Here is a 17,323-nt window from a genome sequence, read left to right as displayed (position 1 = left end):
AATACATTTTACTATTCACTATTCTTTGTTTATTCCATTGTGTGTGTGCTGGCCCAGAAACCAAGCATTCGTCTTACCAGGACACCTCTGTTAGACTGTATCCTGTTGTGGGCTGGAGGATTCCACTTTGATGTGAATCTCGCCGGCGCAGAAAAAGAGTTAGTAGTGTCTTGGTTGATACAGTCATAACGTTTAAATGACTGAGCGTAACGTTGCAAAGCGATTTGAAATGGAACGAATCTGTGAGGATTATGGTAGGAAAGGCGAATCGTCGAGTTCACATTATTCGGAGAAATTTAGGAAAGTGAGCATCTGTAGATACTTCCTGTGAGTTAATATGGGCAGAAGTCATTGTTGGCAACCGGAATAAATTAATAACTGGATCCTTTTACCGACCTCCCAATTCATATGATACAGTTCCTGAAAGGTCCAAAGAAAACTTGAGTTTGATTTCAGACACGTACCCGACTCATACGATTATAAATGGTGGTCGCTTTAATTCGCCCTCGATATGTTGGCGAAAACACATGTTTAATTCCGTAGGTACGCAAAAAACATCATCCGAAATTGTGCTAAACTCATTCCCTGAAAATTATTTCGAGCAGTTAGTTCATGAGCCCACGAGATTCGTAAACGGTTATGAAAACACACTTGACCTCCTAGCAACAAATAAACAAATAATCCTGCGTTGATAATGAGCATCAAAACAGATACAGGGATGAATGAACATAGGGTTGTCGTAGAGAGATTGAATATGATGTGTCGGCAGCTGGGCCAACACCTTGTAGATCGAAGTGGCTGAAAGTGCACGCTAAACTAACGCAGACGGGCGTGAAGTACTGGAACATGAGACTTATTAATGAATAAGAAGAAAAGTACGTAGCTGGAATAATATACTTAACTTTATTCTCTTGTTGGAATACATCTCTTGAATAGTAGTAAGTTATAAGCACTGATACAAATGGCGCCTTGTTAGGTAGTAGCTATGGAATAAGCTGAAGGCTATTCTATCAGTCTCTCGGCAAATGAGAGGAAGACTTGGTAGGTCTGGTCGCAAGCTATGTCGTCCGTACAACTGGGGCGAGGTCTTGTCCGTGTCTTGTGACCTGCCATGTGGTGGCGCTAGGATTGCGATTACACAGTGGCGACACGCGGGTCCGACATGTACTACAGGACCGCGGCCGATTTAAGTTACCACCTAGCAAGTGTGGTGTCTAGCGGTGACACCACAGAATATTGTAACCCCCAAATCCTCAAAAAAAAAAAAAAAAAAAAAAAAAATTCCGATTCAAAAAAGCAGATAAAAATTCACTTGACCCCTTCCTGAGAGACCTTCTCCACTCATTCCAAATTAATAATATAAGTGTAGACCGGATGTGGCTTGAATTCAGAGAGATAGTATCGACAGCAATTGAGAGATTTATTCCAAATAAATTAACAAACGACAGGGATGATACTCCTTGGTACACAAAACGGCTCAGAACACTGTTGCAGAAACAACGAAACAAACATGCCGAATTTAAACAGGCGCAAAATCCCCAAGATTGGCGATCTTTTACAGAATCTCCAAATTTAGCGCAGACTTCATCGCGAGATGCTTATAACAGTTTCCACATCGAAACTTGGAATTTTCTGCCAGGTTTGGAGACAAAGAGATTCTGGTCGTATGTGAAGTATGTTAGCGGCAAGAAAGCATCAATGCCTTCCCTGCGTGATAGCAATGGAGATACTGTCAAAAAATTGCTGCTAAATCAGAGTTACTAAACACAGCCTTCCGAAATGCCTTCACAAAAGAAGACGAAGTAAATACTCCAGAATTCGAATCAAGAACAGCTGCCAACATGAGTAACGTAGAAGTAAATATCCTCGGAGTTGTGAAGCAACTTAAATCACTTAATAAAAGCGAGTCTTCTGTTCCAGACTGTATATCAATTACGTTCCTTTCAGCGTATGCTGATGCATTAGCTCCATACTTGATAATCATATACAATCGTTCGCTAGACGAAAGATCCGTACCCAAAGACTGGAAAGTTGCACAGATCACACCAATATTCAAGAAAGGTGGTAGGAGTAATCCACCTAATTACAGGCCCATATTATTAACGTCGATATGCAGCAGGATTCTGCAACACATATTGTGTTCGAACATTATGAATTAGCTCGACGGAAACGGTCTATTGACACACAGTCAACATGGGTTTAGAAAACATCGTTCTTGTGAATCACAACTAGCTCTTTATTCGCATGAAGTGTTGAGTGCTATTGACACGGGATTTCAGATCGATTCCGTATTTATGGATTTCTACAAGACTTTTGACACTGTACCACACAAGCGGCTTATGCAGGGTGTTACCAAAAGGTACGGCCAGACTTTCAGGAAACATTCCTCACGCACAAATAAAGAAAAGATGTTATGTGGACATGTTAGAGCTCATTTTAGTTTCGTCAGTATGTACTGTACTTCCTCGATTCACCGCCAGTTGGCCCAATTGAAGGAAGGTAATGTTGACTTTGGTGCTTGTGTTGACATGCGACTCATTGCTCTACAATACTAGCATAAAGCAAATCAGTACGTAGCATCAACGGGTTAGTGTTCATCACGAACGTGGTTTTGCAGTCAGTGCAATGTTTACAAATGCGGAGTTGGCAGATGCCCATTTGATGTATGGATTAGCACGGGGTAATAGCCGTGGCGCGGTACGTTTGTATCGAGACAGATTTCCAGAACGAAGGTGTCCCGACAGAAAGACGTTCGAAGCAATTGATCGGCGTCTTAGGGAGCACGGAACATTCCAGCCTATGACTCGCGACTGGGGAAGACCTGGAACGACGAGGACACCTGCAATGGACGAGGCAATTCTTCGTGCATTTGACAATAACCCTAATGTCAGCGTCAGAGAAGTTGCTGCTGTACAAGGTAACGTTGACCACGTCACTGTATGGAGAGTACTACTGGAGAACCAGTTGTTTCCGTACCGTGTACAGAGTGTGCAGGCACTATCAGCAGCTGATTGGCCTCGACGGGTACACTTCTGCGAATGGTTCGTCCAACAATGTGTCAATCCTCATTTCAGTGCAAATGTTCTCTTTACGGATGAGGCCTCATTCCAACGTGATCAAATTGTAAATTTTCACAATCAACATGTGTGAGCTGACGAGAATCCGCACGCAATTGTGCAATCACGTCATCAACACAGATTTTCTGTGAACGTTTGGGCAGGTACTGTTGGTGATGTCTTGATTGGGCCCCATGTTCTTCCACGTACGCTCAATGGAGCACGTTATCATGATTTCATACGGGATACTCTACCTGTACTGCTAGAACATGTGCCTTTACTAGTACGACACAACATGTGGTTCATGCACGATGGAGCTCCTGCACATTTCAGTCGAAGTGTTCGTACGCTTCTCAACAACAGATTCGGTGACCAATAGATTGGTAGAGGCGGACCAATTCCATGGCCTCCACGCTCTCCTGACCTCAACCCTCTTGACTTTCATTTATGGGGGCATTTGAAAGCTCTTGTCTACGCAACCCCGGTACCAAATGTAGAGACTCTTCGTGCTCGTATTGTGGACGGATGTGATACAATACGCCATTCTCCAGGGCTGCATCAGCGCATCAGGGTGGATGCATGTATCCTCGCTAACGGAGGTGATTTTGAACATTTCCTGTCACGCTGGTACGTTCTGTTGCTGTGTGTGTCCATTCCATGATTAATGTGATTTGAAGAGAAGTAATAAAATGAGCTCCTACATTGAAAGTAAGCGTTTCCGGACACATGTCCACATAACATATTTTCTTTCTTAGTGCGTAAGGAATGTTTCCTGAAAGTTTGGCCGTACCTTTTTGTAACACCCTGTAGTGAAATTGCGTGCTTATGGAATATCGTCTGAGTTATGTTACTCGATATGTGACTTCCTGTCAGAGAGATCACAGTTCGTAGTATCTGACGGAAAGTCATCGAGTAAAACAGAAGTGATTTCTGGCGTTCCCCTAGGTAGTGTTACAGGCCCTTTGCTATTCCTTATCTATATAAACTATTTTGGAGACAATCTGAGCAGCCGTCTTAGGTTGGTTGCAGATGACGCTGTCGTTTATCGACTAATAAAGTCATCAGAAGATCAAAACAAACTGCAAAACGATTTAGAAAAGATTTCTGAATGGTGCGAAAATTGGCAGTTGACCCTAAATATAGAAAAGTGTGAGGTCATCCACATGAGTGCTAAAAGGAATCCGTTAAATTTCGGTTACACGATAAATCAGTCAAACGTAAAGGCCGTAAATTGAACTAAATACCTAGGAAGTACAATTACGAACAATTTAATTTGGAAGGAACACATACAAAATTTGTGGGGAAGGCTAACCAGAGACTGCGTTTTATTGGCAGAACACTTAGAGAATGTAACAGATCTACTAAGGAGACTGCCTACACTAAGCTTGTCCGTCCTCTTTTAGAATACTGCTGCGCGGTGTGGGATCCTTACCAGAGAGGACTGACGGATTACATCGAAAAAGTTCAAAGAAGGCAGCACGTTTTATATTATCGCGAAATATGGGAGAGAGAGAGTCACTGAAATGATAAAGGATTTGAGCTGGACATCATTAAAAGAAAGGCGTTTTTCGTTGTGACGGAATCTTCTCACGAAATTCGAATAACCAACTTTCTCCTCCGAACGCGAAAATATTTTGTTGATACCGACCTACATAGGAAGAAACAAACACCATTATAAAATAAGGAAAATCAGAGCTCGTACGGAAAGATAAGCTGTTCGTCCTTTCCACGCTATTGGAATAATAAAGAATTGTGAAGGTAGTTCGAGGAGCCCTCTGACAGACACTTAAATGTGATTTGCAGAATATCCATGTAGATGTAGATATAGATGTGTAAGAGATCACAGATAAGATGCTAGTGCGATCTGTTCTTGAGTACTGTAAGAGTGTTTGCGATCCATACCAGATCTGATTAAAGGAAGACATCGAAGCAGTTCAGAAGCCGGCTATCAGAGCTGTTACCGGTAGGTGTGAAAAACATTTAAGTGTTATGAAAATACTTCGGAGACTCAGACGGGAATCCCTGGTGACGGCAAAGCGTATTCTTTCCGAGGAACACTATTGAGAAAATTTGCAGAACCGGCATTTGAATCTGATTGCGGAAGAATTTTACTGCCTCCAACGTAGACTGCGTAAGCACCACGAAGATAAGATACGAGAAATTAGGGCTGGTACGGAAGCATATCGCAGGCGTTTTTCCCTCGTTCTATTTGCGAGTGGAACAGGAAAGAAAATGACTATTAATGGTACAAAACACCCTTCGCTACGCGCCGTACGGTGGCTTACTGATTACGTATGCAGATGTAGATGCTGATGTATGGTCATACGAGGGGAAAAAAGTGTTTTCCGGCAATAGTTACTTAACGAGTGAGTAATAAGTAAAGAGCCATGTTTGAAAAGAATGCGAAAGAGGACTCATTAAACAATAAGATGTTGAAAAAAGCGAAAGAAACACATAGGTAGAAAGGATGCTGAAGGTTGCACTGTCTGAAATGTGAATATTCAAAATATAAGATTTACATATGAATTAATTTAAATGGGTTTCGACCATAGATACATGCATTTTCTGATGTAAATTTTGGCGAAAGAAAGGTCACAGTTCAGCCAATAAGTTTGAGTAATTAGTTACGCAAAGATTTTAAAGGTGGCTGCCTGAACGTGGTATTAGAATCATTATTGCTTGCTTCCGTCTTGCAGTTTTAAGTATAAGGCAGATTGCTTTTCAATTCGCAGTAAATTTCATAATAGATCGAAATCAGATTAACTTATTCAGAGCTTTGCGACTGGAAGAACCTGAACATAATATTTCTTTGAGAGGATTTAGTAAGGTGAGCTACAAACATCTCTTTTCCTCTTCCTGCAAAAAGAAACTGTTTTTTATTGGAGGATTTAATCACGGTCTGAAAACAATACTGAAGATAGGCACCGTTACATTTAATGCAGTGCCTTCTGTAATACTGGATGAAATATACGTGCGGGCACCTACTTCACCAGTTATTTAGTAGTTAGTAGTCGATTCCCTTAATTGTGCAACAACAATCCAGTTAGAGCTCACGCGATTCAGATTAGAAAGACAGTGATAATAATTTCGTTTTTTGGCCAAGTAATAACAATGCGAATGCTCTGCTAAGTAATAGGGTAAAGTTTTATGTTCATTGAGGACTTTTCGAAGACAAAAGTTACGGTCTCTTTCCCAGCCAAGGTATGCAGACCGCAGGTGCAGCGTCCGACTTCGCGCGTAGCGTCTTGTGATGCGGAACTGTGGGAGTACTTTGCTCATTTAAACACTATTAACATATGTAACAACCAACCAACTATACTCTAAATATCAGTCTTGTTATGACTGATAATTAAGAAATTGTTGCGATTGTTCGCAATTTGTCACCTCACATAAAAGCACAAATTTATTTTTGTAAAATCTTGAGGGTTCGGTTTCGTCATCCCTTCTGTCAGTCTGCTCCTTCCCCCTCTCATCCCACACCCTCTAAGTCCATCTCCTCTTCCCCCATCTCTCTGTTCAACTCCCCCTTTTCCACTCCCTCTACTCCTTCCTCATCTTTCTGACCATCTCCCTCCTCTCTCTGCCTACCTCCTCCAATCCCCACACTCTGTCCATCTCCTCCTCTTCCACCCCCTGTCCATATTCCTCTTCCTCTTTTCTCTGCTCTACCTGTCTTTCTCCCCCTCTCTCTGTCCATCTCCTGCTTTTTTTCTCTCTGTTCATCGCCTCCTCCCTGCTCTCTTTGTCCACCTACTCTGTCCCTGTCCCACACGCTTTGTCTGTGTCCTCCTTCCCCCGTCTCTACAACTGTTCCACCCCTCTTCCCCCCCCCCCCCCAGTTTCCATTTCTCTGCCCATCTGCTCCTCTCCCACCTGTCAATGTACTCCATTCCCCCTGTCCATCTACTCCTTCCTCTATCTCATCCTTTCAAATCCATCTCCTCTTGATCTCCTCCTCATGTCCTCTGTATCCTCTTTACTACCTATATCTGCTCCTACCTCCTCTCACTGTCCCTCTCCTCCACCTCTCTCTGTCCATCTCCTCATCCCAGATGTACAGGGTGGGGGGGGGGGGGGGACCCAAAAGTAACTGGAATCGTAATGCTGCACATCGTGTACTTGTAGTAGCAGTTTGCGCCGCCATAGGGTTGTAGTAGGAGCTCTGCTGAGTCATTCTGCCACGCGGCATCACCCAACAGTGGGAAGTGTGGTTTCTTTGGCTGTTATTGGAGTGTGCGTACAGTGCAGACGCGACACGAGGAAATGGCTAGTTCTTATGAACAATGTGTGGCAGTTAAGTTTTGTTTCTTGCTCGGCAAGAAGGCAGCAGAAACTGTTGCTATGATTCAGACAGTCTACAAAGACTATGCTCGTAGTAAAACGCAATTGTACTAATGGTTTTCTCGGATTAAAAAGGGAGAAATGGTGGTTGAAGATCAGCCCTGTTCCGGTCGACCTTCGACTACTCGAAGCGAAGACAACATCGACAAAATCTGTGATCTCATCAGTGAAGATCCGTGCAGGACAATCGACCAACTCGAGAACTTGTTCAGGTTGTCCTGGAGCTCAATTCAGCGCATCTTGACCATCGATTTGGGGATGCATGTGAAGAGTGGCAGCAAAATACGCGCCAAAGCTTCTTACCGGAGATTAAACGGGTCGTCGCGTTCAAGCCTGTCTCGAAATGAAGGACGCGTTCAAAGATGATCCACATTTTTTCAACAAAATCATTACAGGTGATGAGCCATGGTGCTATGGGTATGATCCAGAAAGCAAACAACAGTCATCACAATGGAAGTCACCTGGCTCACCTCGACCAAGAAAAGCTCGACAAGTGAAATCGAATGTGAAAAGAATGTTGATCTGTTTTTTGGACATCAAAGGGATCTTACACTCTGAATTTGTCCCTGAAAACCAGACAGTAAACCAACAATTCTATTTGGAGATTATGAAACGGCTTCGCAGAAGTTTGTCGCGAAAACGTTCGGCTTTGTGGGATTCTGGTGTGTGGTTCCTGCATCACGACAACGCTCCCGCGCGCACGGCTCTCAGCGTTCGCCAATTTTTGACCTCAAAGAAGACGACTACCTTGACCCACGTGCCGTATTCGCCGGATTTAGCACCCTTGGACTTCTTCCTATTCCCGAGGATGAAAAGAGACTTGAGAGGGAAGCGTTTTGCGGATGTGGAAGACGAAAATGCAATGTCATGAAAGTGTTAGCGGATATCAAAGAGGACGAATTTAAAAGGTGCTTCGAACTCTGGAATGAACGTTTGGACAAATGTATTAATGCTAATGGAGAGTACTTCGAAAGAGATTAAGGTTGTATTTGAAAACAATAAAGTATATGCTTTCTAAAAAGAAATTCCGGTTATTTTTGGGTCTCCCCTCGTAATTCCAGTTCCTCCTTGACCCTCTAATTCCATCTCCCCTTCCCCCTCTCTCTGCTCATCTTCTCCTCGCATCTCTTTCTGTCGATCTCCTCTCCTACTCTATCATCTCCTCCACTTTCCTTTCTGTGTCCATCTCCCCCACTTCTCTCACCCTGTCCACTTCTTCCCCTTTCTTCGTCCATTTTCTCCGCCTCCTCTCTCTAACTTCCCTATCCCTACCATCCATTCATCTTCTCTTCTCCTTCTCTGTCAATTTCTTTCTGACACACTCTATGTCCATCTCCTTCTTCCCCCTAGCACTGTCCATCTCCTCTACATTTGTCTATCTCCTCCTCCGCCTTCTGTCTCCACATTATCATTTTCGTCTCAATAGTTGGCTTTTGGTTCTTAGTCCCATAGTTTTTATTTCGAGATAGTAAGTAATTTGTGTACCAATGATAAAGAATTTTAGGTGGAGCTTTGCCTGCATTCACACTTACATATATAATTCACATATATTTGGCGTATTTCAATCATATTTGTGCACGTATTTCATCTGCGTGTCTATCGAATTTTGTCCTGCAGTTTTGTTTTCACACAGTTCAAAATTTGACATCATACCTGCTGAACTATGTGTCGTACGGTGATATAAGTGTGAAGGTGTATGTTATACGTGGATACGGTCTGCCAAATGTATTGCGAACTGATTTATTAGTAAAGAAATAAGAAATCAAAATGCCATGCATAATGCGACATTTTTTCACGCATCTCAGCGTTTATGACGTCACATACCTGAACTATGTGTCATCCAATGATATTGTTTTGGAGCTGTATTCAGGGGTCTAGGCGAATAGCGTCCGCAAAATGTGACGCGAATAGCCTTAGTAGTAAAGAAGTATTAAATTAAAACGACATGCCTGATGCGGGAGTTTTTCTGCATGAACAGCGAAAATGTAGCAAACAATAAACTCTTTCCCTTCGATCATTTTGCTGGGGTTGTCAGCGAGAAAAAGTCTCGCAAACGTTTGAAATTACGCGCATGATTTGTTGTAAGTCACTAGGTACTCTCATTCTCAAGTACTGGATGAACATAGTGTGTCCGTTTACCCGTCGTGAACTCAGTTACTTTTTCTCCTTCACCTCCACCCTCACCCCTTTGAGAGGAAGGTGCTTCTTTTCCCCACAGTGCTACTTTGAAGACAAGTTTGGTTCAAATAGATCCAGTGCTTTAGGACCCGGTGTGGAACATCCGTACATACCTACAAACATCCACTTTATAGTATGTATGGATTCAGTTTCAGGGAAAGTAAGAGGATTATAGCCCTATCGGTATCTTACGCAGTTTGTCTTATAGGGGCAGCCTATGTACATATTACAAAGTAATGAATAGATAAAAGTTGTTGTATTTTTGTCGTGATAGAACCAATCCTGTAGTGTGTAGGCCATGCATCCACCTGTGTAACACTTACTCCACTTATGTGAATATAACGTGTTGTGCTCGTACTTGTTTGTTCTTCAGTTAAATTTACATCCATCAGTCCTTTTAAAACATGCTAGGTTAGTCACGCAGTATAGGGGACTTGATCTAATGCCAAGAGTTTTCTGTGATTCTCTATTTCCGTGCTGTGGGTGTTATCATAGGCTACATACACCAACCTCAGTGTGTTGCCGTGTTAAGATGTCTTGATAGTCATTATTTAAAGTTTAGTATACGCTTTGGCATTTATCAGTCAGCTAATGGATAAACAGAATTGTCGCCATAGGGTAAATATCCTAAAAGTGCGCAGATGCGCATAATTAACGAAAGTAATTTATAATGTTCAGTGATATGTATTACCCTGCAAACTAATTCAACACTGTTGGTTTCTTGTTTTACGATACCAATGACCTAGGTCAATGGTGTTATGATTTCGCCTCATAAACCATTTGAACTAAAACTGCTAACTGTTGAACACGAGTGCACAGTCTTTTGGAAAAAACAACATTTTGTCAATGGAGTGAGTTATTATTTTGTAAAATTTCTTTGTTTATTTACAGAAGCAATCATATCCTTATGACACAGTCACAACCTGTTTAGGCCATACAATGAACATCTTCAGATTCTATAGGCGGCATTGTCAAACTCAATGAATGAACCTGTGTTCAGTGTATGCAGCATTTGGAATCTGAAGATGGTCATTGTACAGCTGAAACCGGTTATGACGCAAGTACACTATGTGATCAAAAGTATCCGGACACCCCAAAAACATACGATTTTCATATTAGGTGCATTTTGCTGCCACCTACTGCAAGGTACTCCATATCAGTGACCTCAGACATCGTGAGAGAGCCGAATGGGGCGCTCCGCGGGACTCACGGACTTCGAACGTACTCAGGTGATTGGGTGTCACTTGCGTCATACGTCTGTACGCGAGATTTCCACCCTCCTAAACATCCCTAGGTCCACTGTTCCCGATGTGATAGTGAAGTGGAAACGTGAAGGGACACGTACATCACAAAAGCGTACTGGCCGATCTCGTGTGTTGACTGACAGAGACCGCCAACAGTTGAAGAGGGTCGTAATGTGTAATAGCAGACATCAATCCAGACCATCACACAGGAATTCCAAAGATGGTCTGTTACTCGCTCCTGTGAACGGAAACGCGTTATGCAGATCTTGGTGCTTCTCGCGTCCATCTAGAAAAGATAAACTGAAGATGCCTAAATAAAGCGAAAGGCGTCGTTGAAAAATAAAATAAAACTAAAATTGCAACCAAGACTCTTTTTAACCAATACTGTTAAGCACTGGTTTGCTGTATGCCACATATGGATTGGAAGAATTTGTACAAAGCTACATTTATCGTTTTAGATTAAATGTAACTGTGAAGCTTACTATCTTCACCGCATTTGGGACAAACGCGAATAAGACTTCAGACCTCAAAACGACACATTCGACTCTGGTCAGTCGTTCTCTGCTACGTTTACGTGGCATTAGAGATGAAAAGTGGTCGTGTTACTTGTGTTACTTGTGCTCGTAGACGCAGTGACAATTATGAATACCCTCTTCTCACATGATATCCTGCGAACCACGGATAAAGGGCGAGAGGCAGATTCCGTATTCCTGGAGTTCGCACAGCTTTTCACACCGCGCCCGACAACAGACTTACGGCAAAATTACGGAATAGGTTCTCAGATACGTAAGTGGCTCGAATACGTCTCAAGTGACAAGATTCAGTATGTTCTTCTGCACGATGAGTGTCCGTCGGATACGAGTGCCCCATGGGAGTGTTACAGGATCGCTGTTATCCTCTATACACACTACTGGCCATTAGAATTGCTACACCACGAAGATGACGTGCTACAGACACGAAATTTAACTGACAGGAAGAAGATGCTGTGATATGCAAATGATTAGCTTTTCAGAGCACTCACACAAGGTTGGCGCCGGTGGCGACACCTACAACTTGCTGACATGAGGAAAGTTTCCAACCGATTTCTCATACACAAACAGCAGTTGACCGGCGTTGCCTGGTGAAATGTTGTTGTGATGCCTCGTGTAAGGAGGAGAAATGCGTACCATCACGAATCCGACTTTGATAAAGGTCGGATTGTAGCCTATCGCGATTGCGGTTTATCGTATCGCAACATTGCCCCTCGCGTTGGTCGAGATCCAATGACTGTTAGCAGAATATCGAATCGGTGGATTCGGGAGGGCAATCCGGAACGCCGTGCTGGATCCCAACGGCCTCGTATTGCTAGCAGTCGAGATATCAGGCATCTTATCCGCATGGCTGTAACGGATCGTGCAGCCACGTCTCGATCCCTGAGTCAACAGATTGGGACGTTTGCAAGACAACAACCATCTGCACGAACAGTTCGACGACGTTTGAAGCAGCACGGACTATCAGCTCGGAGACCATGGCTGCGGTTACCCTTGACGCTGCATCACAGACAGGAGCGCCTGCTATGGCGTACTCAACGACGAACCTGGGTGCACGAACGGCAAAACGTAATTTTTTCGGATGAATCCAGGTTCTGTTTACAGCATCATGATGGTCGCATCCGTGTTTGGCGACATCGCGGTGAACGCACATTGGAAGCGTTTATTCGTCATCGCCATACTGGCGTATCATCCTGCGTGATGGTATGGGGTGCCATTTGTTACACGTCTCGGTCACCTCTTGTTCGCACTGACGGCACTTTGAACAGTGGACGTTACATTTCAGATGTGTTACGACCCGTGGCTCTACCCTTCATTCGATTCCTACGAAACCCTAAATTTCAGCAAGATAATGCACGACCGCATGTTGCAGGTCATGTACGGGCCTTTCTGGATACAGAAAATGTTCGACTGCTGGTCTGGCCAGCACATTCTCAAGATCCCTCACCAATTGAAAACTTCCGGTCAATGGTGGCCGAGCAACTGGCTCGTCACAATATGCAAGTCACTACTCTTGATGAACTGTGGTATCGTGTTGAAGCAGCATGGGCAGCTGTACCTGTACACGCCATCCAAGCTCTGTTTGACGCAATGCCCAGGCATATCAAGGACGTTACTACGGCCAGAGGTGGTTGTTCTGCATACTGGTTTCTCAGGATCTATGCACCCAAACTGCGGGAAAACGTAATCACATGTCAGTTCTAGTATAATATATTTGTCCAATGAATACCCGTTTATCATCTGCACTTTTTCTTGGTGTAGTAATTTTAATGGCCATTAGTGTAGATAAATGATCTGGCTTAATGAGCAGCAATCTGCTACTATTTGACGATAGTGCTGTGGCGTACGGCAACTTATCATCGTTAAGTGACTATAGGAGGATACAAGATGACTTAGACGTAATTTCTACTTGGTCTGCTGAATGGCGCCTTGCTCTAAATTCAGAAAAATTTAAATTAATGCAGATGAGTTGGTAAAGCTATCCTATAATGATCGAATCCAGCATCAGTAGCGTGCTGTTCTACACAGTCCGTCGATTGAACATCTAGACGTAACGTTGTACAGCGACCTGAACTGAACAAGATCGTAAGGACGATAGTGGGGAAGGTAAATGGTCGACGCTGGACTATTAGCAGAATTTTAGGAAAGTTAAGTTCGCCTGCCGTGGAGACCGTTTGAAAAATGCTAGTGCGACCTATTCTTCAGTACTGACGGAGATTGTGAAACCTCCACTGGATCGGATTAAACAAAGGATTCGAAGCAATTCAGATACGTGCTGCTAGATTTGTTACCCGTAGATTCAATCATGACCCGAATGTTACAGAGCTGTTCCGTGAATTCTACTGGGAATCCATGAGGAATACTACTAAGAAAATTTTGAAAAGCGGCATTTGAAGCTGTCTGCAAAACGAATCGACTGCGGCCTACATGTACTCGTATTTCACGTAAGGACCACGAAAATAAGAGAAACTGGGTCTCGTAAGGAAGCATACAGTCTTGTTTCCCTGGCTCTGTTTGCGAGGGAAATACGAATGGAAATCACTACTAAAGTGCGCGTCATTTACGACGGTGGCCGAGTTTAGGTTCGTTCTGCGCATCTGACGTCACAAAACACAGTCAGCCAATGAACAGAGAACGACGTTGCCAGAGCTCGACTGTAGTGCAGAGCACAGACGAGTGCCTTCAGTTTTAGAAACATTGTCATAAATAAATTAATTGAACAAAAGCAATGTCTTGATAGCAGAAAAAAAATGGCTCTGAGCACTATGGGACTCAACTGCTGAGGTCATTAGTCCCCTAGAACTTAGAACTAGTTAAACCTAACTAACCTAAGGACATCACAAACATCCATGCCCGAGGCAGGATTCGAACCTGCGACCGTAGCGGTCTTGCGGTTCCAGACTGCAGCGCCTTTAACCGCACGGCCACTTCGGCCGGCTGTCTTGATAGCAGACTTTCTTTTATAGAAAGTTTGGAAAAAGTATTCATTATACCAATTGCTTCATATTCTATTAATTAATTAAACCAAACAAACAATAAGCCTCCTAATTCAGGCGATAGCAAGGAAAGGTGTTTGTATCATTCTCACTAACCGCTTTTTCGCAATAAAGAACAGCGGTAGTTGTTTATTTGCTATTGTACTTCGACGAAACGTGAGTAATTCATAACCATACCAACAGTGTTTATCGGTATTTTGCGTGATATTTTAAAGTCCTCTGGGAGATGAAATGGATGACGAGCTGCGTTAGCGTAATCGACCATACGGAAAGTATACGCTATGGACTTTTACCTCTGCAAACTCTTCAAATTTTCTTGCAATGGTTTACTACATCTAATGCTGCACAATAACTGCGTTGAACATCGAAACAAAATTAAGTCATTTATGGGGGGAAGGTATCAGACAAGAAGATGTGTAAAAATCTAAATTTTGGGCCAAATAGTTTTTGTGAAATCGAATGATAAAGTGTGTCAAAGCAGTCGAAACACCATGTGTCTGCCCACAGGCGAACAGTGCAATGATGACAAAATCGCGTACATCGCGGAATGCGGGGAGCCGTCTCTGTAGCAGCGAAAGGGTTAATGCGGCCGTGGTGGCTTTACTTCATATACTGCGCGCTCCCCCCTAAACGTAAGTTTGCGAACTAATACTATGGCGCTGCTTCTCCCGCTTCTGGGCGGGCATGCGCGAACCGCCAAGATAAAAGAATTGAACTGTAGTGGTACAAGGTGCCTCTGCCATGCACCACACGGTGACTGAAGTACGTATGTAGATGTGATTGTAGGTGAATGTGGCACTAGAGTCGGACGCTTTTGATGATTTTTACAAGTCTTGCTCTGGCTCTGAGCACTATGCGACTTAACTTCTGAGGTCATCAGTCGCCTACAACTTAGAACTAATTAAACCTAACTAACCTAAGGACATCACACACATCCATGCCCGAGGCAGGATTCGAACCTGCGACCGTAGCGGTCGCTCGGCTCCAGACTGTAGCGCCTAGAACCGCGCGGCCACTCCGGCTGGCCTTGCTCTCTTTCCACGACTAACTCTACCTTGTAGACGAGCAATTGGTGATGTACCCCACCATTATTGTCTTTTCAGACAGCAAATCTTCCGCGTGCCAACTTTGGGACTCTGACACATGCCTATGGATAGTGTTTCTCACCGTGTCGAGGTAGGCGTCGGAGTTAACATCGGTGGGGCCGTCCTCTGCTCTGACGAGGACTAACAAGGCGAGCAGCGGCAGTAACGAACCCTTCCGCTGGCCGGCAACCATGACGTCCCCCGACACTGTTCTGTCGCGAGGGCGATGAGGTCTATATGCGACATTCTCAAGGTGACTGCCTTATCGGAAGAGGTGTGGCAATAAGTGCGAACAGAAAGTTACTTCGTGCACACCACTCGAGCCTTGTAAAACGAATAAACAAGGAAAACAGGGTGACGTCACAGATAAGGAACATAACAGTTATAAAGAAATGAAGGCGACGGTCCCACATTTTACAAGGTGTGTAATTACCGTGTGAAGCAGTCATTCGCTTGACAAGTGAAAAATATACCTTCGTCCTGTCGTAAAAGGTAGTTGCTCCGGTACAAGCTTAGTTATTGTGTAACAGAAAGGAAACGCGCGCAATTTACTACGAATGTGTTGTCCAGTTTTGATCTTTATCTTGCAGCTGTTAATATGGATACTTCTTTCTCCCGAAGGGAAGGCCTGGTTCAGTAAGGAGAGGAGTCAGCGTGGATTGTGGAAAATGGGAAAGATTTTAGGCTGACTGAAACATTCAGAAGGGCTTGAATAGCGCGTTCACCTTTGCCCTTGACGAGTAATGGTCTGGCCTCCTATTCGGGCCATGGTAAGGAATCACGAACTTAAATTTCTCTGAGTTAGTTCGTAAATAAGACACCTAGTTACCGCTGACATCTATACAGTAGAGAGAAATCTTCTTGACCTCACAGCTGAGTCTGACGGTTAAAAGTTAATTAGTTTTCGACACAAGTCCCAGACAGTTGTTAAGACAAAGTCATGTACATATCTGACTTTCTTATCTTTTTCAGCCACATTCACCAGTATCTTTTACCCACGTGTGACAAAAGAAGGGATTTTTTCATATGAAGAGCTTTGCCTTCACTATGAAGCCCATTTCTCATTAATGTTTAACGAGAACTCAACGAAGTCATGAAACGGTCCTAAGTATTGTGTTCCTATGAAGTCTAAGATGTCGTATTACACTGTTTTTTTTTTTTACATATCAGCAGTCTTTTGGTTGCTGTGATGCGACCAGCCACGCCGCGCGGGATTAGCCGAGCAGTCTGGGCGCTGCAGTCATGGACTGTGCGGCTGATCACGGACGAGGTTCGAATCCTCCCTCGGACATGGGTGGGTGTGTTTGTCCTCAGGATAAGTTAGGTTAAGTAGTGTGTAAGCTTAGGGACTGATGACCTTAGCAGTTAAGTCCCGTAAGATTGCACACACACTTTTTTTTTTTTTTTTTTTTTTTGTGACCCGCCACGAATTCCTCTCCTGCGTCAACCTCTTCACTTCGAAGTAACACTTCCACCCTACATTCTCAGTTATTTATTAGATGTATTCCAGTCTGTCTTCCCCTACAGTTTTTGCCGTCTACGGCTCCCTCTGGTACTATGGAAACTGTTCCCTATTACATTAACGCACGTCCAGCCAGCCTCTCCCTTGTAATAATTAGTGTCTGAGATATGTTCCTTTCTTCACCATTTCCGCGGTGAATCCCCTCATTTCAACATTCTCAACGTTCCGATTCTCTCCTTTTCCATCATTCCCATAGCCTACGATTGATTTCCACATAATGCTGTGTTCCACACGTCCATTCTCAGAAATTTCTTCCTCAAATTAAGGCGTGTGGTTGGTACTGGTGAACTCCTTTTCGCCAGGAATCCCCTCTTTGACCGTGCTAAGCTGCTTTTTGTGTCCTCCTTTCATCGTACGTCATACGTTATTTT

At 43.6% G+C, this 17,323-nt stretch overlaps 1 protein-coding gene across 1 annotated transcript in view; it reads right to left on the bottom strand.

Annotated features, from left to right (window-relative positions):
- The window catches only part of LOC126198765 (lipase 3-like), a 154,943-nt gene extending 139,313 nt beyond the window's left edge, over positions 1-15,630 (bottom strand). The window contains exon 1 of the mRNA XM_049935323.1: positions 15,513-15,630. Within this exon, the coding sequence (XP_049791280.1) occupies positions 15,513-15,623 (111 nt within the window). The 5' untranslated portion in view covers positions 15,624-15,630. The remainder of the gene's footprint in view (positions 1-15,512) is intronic.
- Positions 15,631-17,323: the final 1,693 nt, after the last annotated feature.

This window comes from Schistocerca nitens, chromosome 8, assembly GCF_023898315.1.
Source record: "Schistocerca nitens isolate TAMUIC-IGC-003100 chromosome 8, iqSchNite1.1, whole genome shotgun sequence".
NCBI classification, from domain to species: Eukaryota; Metazoa; Arthropoda; class Insecta; order Orthoptera; family Acrididae; genus Schistocerca; species Schistocerca nitens.
The sequence above is the reverse complement of the archived record's forward strand: the minus strand, read 5'-3'. Positions and strand labels throughout refer to the sequence as shown.